Source organism: Gopherus evgoodei, chromosome 5 (genome assembly GCF_007399415.2).
Source record: "Gopherus evgoodei ecotype Sinaloan lineage chromosome 5, rGopEvg1_v1.p, whole genome shotgun sequence".
NCBI lineage: Eukaryota > Metazoa > Chordata > Testudines > Testudinidae > Gopherus > Gopherus evgoodei.
This window is the reverse complement of record NC_044326.1, coordinates 13,847,276-13,856,244: the sequence shown is the minus strand read 5'-3', so window position 1 is coordinate 13,856,244 and position 8,969 is coordinate 13,847,276. Positions and strand designations below refer to the sequence as shown.

General features: G+C 47.5%; 1 protein-coding gene across 1 annotated transcript; it reads right to left on the bottom strand.

The window, feature by feature from the left end:
* Positions 1 to 600: 600 nt before the first annotated feature.
* On the bottom strand, positions 601 to 5,236 carry FABP1 (fatty acid binding protein 1). Its single transcript, XM_030564465.1, has 4 exons — positions 5,170 to 5,236; positions 3,959 to 4,131; positions 1,423 to 1,515; positions 601 to 651 (listed from the first exon to the last, which is right to left on the bottom strand). Exons 1-4 carry the CDS (start codon positions 5,234 to 5,236, stop codon positions 601 to 603), a joined length of 384 nt encoding a protein of 127 aa, XP_030420325.1.
* Between the last annotated feature and the right edge of the window lie 3,733 nt (positions 5,237 to 8,969).

Here is an 8,969-nt window from a genome sequence, read left to right as displayed (position 1 = left end):
GGACAGGCTTAAAATTCAAACTGACCTAGATGAATGGGAGAATTGGTCTGCAATCAACCAGATGAAATTCAATAAAGACAAATGCAAAGTCCTTAGGAAGGAAAAAAATCAGCTGCACAAGTACAAAATGGGACTATCTGGCTAGGTGGTAGTACTGCAGTATCTGGGGGTTCTGGTGGCTCGCAAATTGAATATGAACCAACAAAGGGATGCCTGTGTTTAGCAACAGAACAAATACAGCATGGGCTGCAGCAATGGTGTCAACGCTGACCCAGAGGAATCATTTCTGTGGCACAGAGGGTAGTACACTTGCTATAGCCCATTCATACTGGGCCCTCTGTGTAGAGCTTGCTGGCCAGTTTGTGCCAGTTGTGGTGGTGACTTTTGTGACATGGATAGCTGTTCACTCGGAAAATGGATAGAAACTGCGGCCAATACAGCTCTTACAATAGGCATCTGTGAATCACAACAATGCCACCAAATGACAAGGAGGATGTTAATAATAATAAGAGTAATAATAATAATAACAACAAAAGTGCTTTAATACAAACTGTACTTTATTGGGCACACTTTACACAGTATAAGAAATGCACAGGGTAGCTAGATTCTCTTGCTGATTCGCGTATAGCTGATGTCTCCCACGGTCAATGTCTAAAAACCAAATAAAAAGCACAAAGCATTAGTCTTTCACCGAAGTAGCCTGCAAATATCACACACATCAAGGCCCTGATCCCGCAGACCAGAAACCCACACTTCAGAATGGGGCCCAAGGTCAACCAACTGTATCTCCTTTAAATTGCACTGCTAATCCTTTAACTATATTAATAAATACTCAAAAACATGTGTGTTCAGTGTGACCTTGCTTATTTGAAACCAGTTAGCTGAGCCTCCTCCTGTTTTTTTCCGACACAGAGTCATGCCCCACAACATCTACCATAATGACAGTGAAACATTCTTCACTTACCTGAAACCTTAATTATTCACACTTTTCAGTGGCCCCAATGCCTGTTGGATAATTAAGGGTGTACAGCATGTAGCATACTGCACATTCTCATTGAAAATGGCCTAAAATGACCACTTGATTGACCAGCCAAACTTAAGCACCTGAGGTAGACGTTGATCATTAACAAAAGGCCAAATTACGCACACGCTTGTACATGATATATTTAAAATAACTGATTCTCATACATTACTACCTAATAGGCCAGATCCTTAGCTGATGGAAATCAGCATAGCTCCACTGAACTCAGTAGAATTATGCCAATTTATACCTGGGGAAGTTCTAGCCCATGTATATCAGTACTCTGGGTGCGTATTCTATGCTGATAGCTACTTGCTGGTCTCCATTAGAAACTCCCACCATAGTCTCATGCTGTAAGTGATGACGTTTTTCTAATGTTGTATATAACCTCATATACTTACATTGGTGACTATGTCTCCCTTTATTTCAGTGACGGATTTGATTTTGCCCAAGTTCGTGACCAATTTATTGTCACCTTCCATTTGAACAACAGCCTGATAGAAAGGGAGTAGAGGGGAAGAGAGACATGAACGTTACTGCCTGTGGAATAAAGACTAATTTGCATGCTCATGTGTCTAATTATTTGATATATTAGGCAAGTGTAAGACTCCAAATTAACTAAAGGTGTGAATTTGAAGTGGATTAGTTAAATCACATTAAATCCCTGGGTGGATGCTGTTATTCAGAATTAAAAGTGGTCTTAATTCCATTTAGTTACTAAACCAAATTAAGGCCACTATAATTTTGAATGAGGGTGTTCACATGGGAGTTTAATGCGGTGTAACTAATCCATTTCCAATTCACACCTTTAGTTCCTTCAGACTAACTTTCCCAGATGTCCCCATGTAGACGAGTCCTAAGTGGTTTAACATCGCTGCTAACTGAAATTACATAAGTAAAAGTCTTTCAATAGGAAAACATTATTTATTTGTCTACCTCCTTAGATTGTAAACTCTTTGGGGCAGGGAATGTCCTTTTGTTCCATGTTTGTACAGCACCTAGCACAATGGGGTCCTGGTCCTTGACTGGGGCTCCTAGGCAGTATGATAATACAAATAGTATCAACCTACATGCCCCCTAGTGGCTGTTATACAGCAGGTAAAACTCTTATAGCCACACTTGCAGAGGATTCTTCTTTAGCTCAAGTGCTGGTGGTCTGTGGTTTGCTCCAGCAGTTCATGATGCTATCCCCAGTACAACACATGTGGGATCTCAGTGACCTCTAGGTGTGTAGCATTGCAGTGCTATTTCAGGTGACTGAGGAATTCCTCCAGCCTTCAAAAGATCTAGAAAGCCACCTGCTGATGAGATCGAGACGGTGAGGGGCAGGAATTGCCAATGCTGGGGTTTTAAGTGAACCATTGTATCTGTCCTTTCCCTTCCAGGAACAGGAACCATCCAGTTTTAAGAGCTGTGAACCCTAATTCCACATGCAAACAAGGGCAGAGGAAGGTGCAGTCAGAGCAGCCAAAGAGCTTGCGCATAATCCTTCTTTAAGAGGGCAGGTTTTTGTTTTATGCCTGTACATCCCCTGCCACATTTCATCATCCCCTTTTATAAAAATAAAATGGAACTCAATGTCTCTTTTGTAATGTAGCAGACTACATGATGCCAAACTTGATTCCGCTGACTAGTCTGGAAGAACAGTATTTAGCACTTTTACAGAATTGTTCATCTGTGGCTCTCAAACATGTTACACATGGGGAAACTGAGGCAAAGAGAGGTTACAGCCCGCATTTTCAGGGGTAGCCTATAGTTTAGAGCATCTAACTTTAGACATCCAAGGCCTGATTATCAGAGGTGCCGAGTGATGAGTTTAAGAAGGAATCTGGTAACAGTAAGCAGCCACACCTCCAACCGAAGTCAATGCAAAGTGCTTTGCACCTGTGGGAGTTAAGCCCTGGAGTTCTAAAATAGGGCACTCAACAAGAGAGGCACCCCAACATCTGAGGTCACTTTTGAAATTTTGCTGACACACAGCCAATGGCAGCCCATGGCAGTGAGCGCCGCGCCCAGGACGACAGACTCTGGCTCATGCCGCAGTGCTAAGAATAGCTGTGATAGATGGTGCTCTTAAGCTGCAGGTTTCAGAGCCTGAGCTCCAGCCCGAGCTGCAATGTTTACACAGCTTTTAGCACTGTGGCGTGAGCCCAGTGAACTGGAGTCTGTTGACCTGGGCCGAGTGAACCTGATCTCCTGTCTAGAACCTCTGCTCCTGTCCAAAACAGGGCAAGGCATGGCACCCAAGTGGCCAGACATCCTCTCCATTATGCAATGCTTCCCTTAGCTACAGTTTGGAGCCTTACTTCCCCTTCACTACAATAAATCACACATGGCCAAGCTGTGAGCCAAGATCAATCCATGAAGTTATACAATACAATCCATGGCCACCTAAACTTCACTACCTGGGATTCAGGCCACAGCAACTACAGCTCCCAGCATGCAGTGCTCCACTTTGATCCATGTGTATGCTGGGAGCTCTAATCATTGACGGCCACACATCCCTCTTACACACAGGCACCAAATTCTTTGCCAGTGTAAATGGGTGCAATCCCACTGAAGTTAGAAGAGCTGCACACCTTTAAACAAGCAGAGAATTTAGCCCAGCAGCAGTTACAGGCATTGATGCATCTTGCAGATCTCCAGGGCCAAGCTGATGGCGTGGCTGTTAGTTGAGCAAATCTGGGGCACCGCTGGGTTAGATGAAAAGGAAATCAAGTGCTACAAGTCCACTAGAAATCAACTGCTTTGTACTGGGGGCAATGTCAGTTCAGCCCTTTCTGTGGGATAATGTAGCTGGGACGGGGTGTCAGGGTAGGATCCTGCAAGGTGCAGAGGGCCCCTTCCAGGGGACTGAGCACTCTCAGGGCACTCAGCACCCCACAGGAGATGCTCAGCAACCCACAGCCCTACACGAAGGGAGGACCGGGCACCTACCTTGACCTTCTCTCCAGTTGGGGTCTCCAGCTCGGCCTCCTCTCCAATAGTGAACTCATTGGTCAGCACTTTGCTGCCGGTTGTCACGGTGACCTTGAACTTTTTGCCATTCTGTACAATTTCTGAGATGCTCTTGACGTCCTTGCCCTTTTCGATCAATTCGTCAGAAAGACCTGGCCAGAAATAAAAGCCTAGGCTTAGCGAGCGGTCTCAGGAGCTCTACTTCCGGGGTAGATGGGGAAGCCACACAAACAGAGCCAGCTTTTGGGGCTGTGAAATCCATGGCTGAGAGGGCTCCTTGGCTGGTGCACAGTGGCCTCACTCTGAGGGACACTTCCTAAGTTAACATAGGGCCATGCAGTTGGCTGCTGTTTGAGTGCAATGAACAATGTCATTCATAGTCTAGTCTGGGGAAAGTCTCCAACCCCAGGACTTGTCCCCTGTCCTACATGGCTGGTTAGAAAGAGGAAGAAATGCCACCCCTGCCCTCACCTTGAAAGTCTAAGGGGAAAGAAAAGTTCAAAAGAAAGTGGATGGAGGAGAGGAGAAAACAGGAATTTTTGTGGGAGATGTAGAGAGACTGGAGAAAATGCAATCCCTGGCCAGAAAATTATTGAAAATGTAAGCCAACATTTTTCAAACTTGAGTGTCTAAAAGGCACCTAAATCTAACTTCTGGCACCTAAATAAGTGGCCCATTTTACCTAGTTTTTGACAAGCAGTTGAATCAGAGGTTCCATACAAAATGAACAGAGTGACAGATTAGCAGAGTCAAGGCAAAATCAACAGATTCATTTAATAAATTCCTAGGACCAGCTCCTCAGCCAGTGTAAACTGGCATACCTCCACTGACTTAGGTGGAAATTCACACCGGTCTGCAGTAGCTGAGGATCTGGCCTGCAGACTCTTAGGGCAGAAGGGACCATTATGGTATTTTAGGCTGATTTCCTGCATAATACAGGCCAAAGAATTTTATGCAATGGTTCCTGCATGTCAATCATAGAGATTCATCCCATCATGTGTTCTTTTCATGAATGCATCAGACCACATGTATAAAAATTAAGGACAGTAAAATTCAATATTAGAAATTAAAATTATTTTCATCTAAATCCTGAATGCCTGCACGAAATAGACTCATTTAACCAATGTTGGACTCTACATATGGACAGAGGCAATACACACTAAACATAGTTACATGTATCTGATACTTACAAAGGGCTTTCATGAAAGGCTCGAAATTTTCTTGGGACTGGAGTTCAAACTTTCCATTGAAGCTCATGTTGGAGATGTTCTCTGTGGCCCTGTCAGGAGAGAATGTACCTTGTCAATAATCAGTGCTTGGGCTTTGTAAAGATTCATTGCCTTGAAAGTTGGTCAGAGGTAATATGATGTCATTCTTTTATGGCCTTGCTCAAACATTAACATATGACTGAGCAATGGTCAGTGATAAATTGCCCTCAGCTGCTGATCTAAGTTTGCAGAGTGGGGTAGGTTATTTTTGACAAAGACGTGGAATTGCAGATGTAACAAAATACAAAGCAGCGTCTGTAAAACTAAAGAAATGGGGGAGAAAAGTGCAGAGAGATTTTGTCTGCTGGTTGTCAAAGAAAAGGTCAAATGATTCAAACCAGCTAGAGCAGCGGTTCTCAAACTACGGATCAGGACCCTAAAGTGGGTCATGAGCCCATTTTAATGGGGTCACCAGGGCTGCCTTTAGACTTGCTGGGGCCTGGGGCCAAAGCCCGAGTCCCACTGCCCGGTACCAAAGCTGAAGCCCGAGCCCCACTGCCTGGGGCTGAAACTCGAGGGCTTCAGCCCTAGGCGTCAGGGCTCTGGCTTTGGCTTCGGCCCTGGGTGGTGGGGCTCAGGCTACAGGCCCCCACACCTGGGGTTGAAGCTTTTTGGTTTCAGCTTTGACCCTTCCCACCAAGGGTGGTGGGGTTCAGGCTTTGGCTTGGCCTCCCATGCCCAGGGCAGCAGGGCTCAGGTGGGCTCAGGCTTCGGTCCCCCCTCCTGGAGTCATGTAGCAATTTTTGCTGCCAGAAGGGGTTCACAGTGCAATGAAGTTTGAGAACCCCTGGACTAGAACTCTGGATACACATTAGAAAGAGCAGGGCAGCTGGGAAGTTATTTTGACATCTGAGTGCGGTGCTGTGTGAGACGTAGGGATTTTCATTTGCTCTTCCCAACATATTGTCACAAACATGGATGGCAAGTTTGTAGAAATTTTGGTGGTGCCCAGAACCCGCCCCCCCAAACTCCGCCCCCACCTGCCTAAGGCTCTGGGGGTGGTTGGGGGAGGAGGTCTGGGGTGCAGGTCCTGGGCTGGGGATTAGGGTACAGGAGGAGTGCAGGGTGCAGGCTTTGGGATGGAGTTTGGGTGCTGGGTGCAGGCTCCGGGCTGGGGCAGGGGGTGGGTGTGCAGGAGGGGGTGAGGGGTGCAGGCTTTGGGACAGAGTGTGGGTGCAGGCTCTGGGCTGGGGGTGGGGGTGTAGGAAGGGAGGAGGGGTGCAGGCTCTGGGAGGGAGTTTGGGGGTGGGAAGGGATGTGTGGGAAAAGGGAGGTAGTGCACGATCTGGGAGGGGGTGCATGCTCTGGGAGGGAGTTTGGGGATAGGAGGGAGTGCAGGGGCGAGGGCTGTGGGGCTGAGGATGAGGGATTCATGATGCGGCTCATGGCTAGGGCAGAGGGTTGGGGTGTGGAGTGAGGGCTGTGGGGCTGAGGATGAGGGGTTCATGATGTGGGGGGACTCAGGGCTGGGGCAGAGGATCAGAGTGCGGGGGGATGAGGGTTGGGGTTGAGGATGAAGGGTTCATGATTCGGGGGAGCTCAGGGCTGGGCAAGAAGATTAGGGTGTGGGGGGATGAGGGCTGGGGCTGAGGATGAGGGGTTCATGCTGCGGAGGGGCTCAGGGCTGGGGCAGAGGGTTGAGGTGTGGGCTGTGGATGAGGGATTCATGATGTGGGGGGAGCTCAGGGCTGAGGCAGAGGATTAGGGTGTGGGGGGCTGAGGTGTTTGGGGTGGTGGAGAGGCTCAGGGCTAGGGCCGAAGGGCAGGGTAAGGGCAGCCTGCCTTGCCAGTAGGGGATGGCAGGCACGAGGACCCTGGGGCAGCAGACAGCAGTTCTGCTCTGGCAGCAGAAGCAGGCAGGGACGCGGCGGGGCGGGGAGACCCACGGTGGGGGGCGCACGGGGGGGCGGGGGTTGGCAGGCAGAGGCCAAGACCCGATCCAGGCAGGGACACGGCGGGGTGGTGGTGGGGAGACCCGCGGGGGCCGGGGCCCGATCCAGGCAGGGCCAGGGGAGAGACCCAGCTCCAAATATTGCTGGTGCTCGAGCACCGCAAACATATATAACCTGCCGCCTATGGTCACAAAGAGCAATGGCTATGGTCCAACAGCTACACATATCACCCAGTTGTAATGCTTGGCAGCATCAGTGTAACGGCAACTTGTGTTGCAATCCAGGGTTATCCCTGGATCTCACAATTGTATTAAAAAGCAGTGACCATCCTCCAATAGGTCAATGAAGATACAGATGAGTCTGAACCAAAACCCCAGCTCCAAACTTGAAAAAACTTTGTTTCAGATCCAGGCTTGATCACTGGCCTTTGTCTCCATATCCGGGCTGAGCTTATGAAAAAAGAGCTGGTTGCCACTAGATCAGTTATGGCAGCGGAGGTGATAAAGCTCTGTGCTACCATAAAAGCAGGGGAAAAGAAACAGCAACAAGCCATCCCCCTTCCCCACCCACCCACTGCCAGTTGGCTACTTAAGGATAATCACTGCACTCAGATCTGCATATTAGTGTCTCTAAAAAGCTGCATAATTTGTGAGGTGACCAGCAGCCTCCATGCTGAACTGTTGCATGATCGGTCCATCCAAAAAGCTACTGTGAAAATCCTCCTCACTGCTTGGAATCATCCTTCCTTGGCTGGTCTCTGCCTGGTTTGTGCATCAAATCCAGGCTTCCATTTGTCACTCTTAGAGGTTTGCACAGTGCTGCTCCTTAGTCCATCTCCCTAAGCCACCAGCCTAATTAGTCTCTTCTTTTTCCATCTTCCATTCTCACCTCTGTTGCTCCTTACGCTGGGAAGTCTCCTTGTTTACTGGATGACCATTAGGGCTAGGAAAATTTTTCTATCAAAAGTTTTCTCTATGGAAAATTGTGGGGTTGACTACATGTAAATTTGTGCAGTACGTTTCTGCTTCCCTCTAATTTTTTTGTCAGAAAATCAAAAAACTTAAAACCCCAATTTTTTGATTTTCAGCCAAAAATTTTCAATTTTTCAATGAAAAGTCACAAATTTCCACAGAAAACAACTCCATTTTCCAACCAGCTCTACTGACCAAATTTGGTTCTTCCGAATCCCTCCTTAAACCTCACAGCTTCCATTAAACGTTTCAGGGATGACCCACTAAAGAAATCCACAACTCTTCACTGTCTGTGACAAGAGCTTTCTTTGTTCAGCTGGTTTATCACAGCATATATCTGAGCAGCATTGTCTGGGCTATATTAATCCAGTTAGCATCTGCTGGGGTAAACTTTGTGTTACCGCTTTTGACCGGAGCAGTTAGTTAAAAACCTAGGCTCTAGCATGCTGTTCCAGTTACAAGAGGAAATTGATGATACGGCCAGGTATTGTTGATGCAGTCCTGTTTATGTACAAAGTCCTGTTTCCCTGAACACAGGACAAATCAAATCACAAGAGCCAGCTGTTTTTCTCACAGCTCGAAGCCTCTTTCAGCTCCAAAGGCTCTGTCTCTCTAGGTTTTTCTCAAGGCCATGCTCCCAGTTCTAGTTCAGGCTTTGTCTGTTGCCTTCTTGCTGCCTTTTCTCTCAGCTTCTCTGGTCTTTTTGCTGTTTCTCTCAGATACACAAACCTGCACAAAACAATAGCCAGAGAACCCTCTCCTCTCATGGGTGCCTTTGTGTTCTCTCCCATCTAGTGGCACCAAGACCACTTAGAGAGAGATTAATGAGTCTACTCTACAGCCTGAGCTAAGAGGCATA

Excerpts from the sequence above, each read along its gene's own strand:
- FABP1 (XM_030564465.1), bottom strand. The coding sequence starts at position 5,236 with ATGAGCTTCAATGGAAAGTTTGAACTCCAGTCCCAAGAAAATTTCGAG. Across the intron at positions 4,132-5,169 it reads GCCTTTCATGAAAGCCCTTT|GTCTTTCTGACGAATTGATC; the intron begins GTAAGTATCAGA and ends ATTTCTGGCCAG. Across the intron at positions 652-1,422 it reads AGGGAGACATAGTCACCAAT|ACATTGACCGTGGGAGACAT; the intron begins GTAAGTATATGA and ends TTTGGTTTTTAG.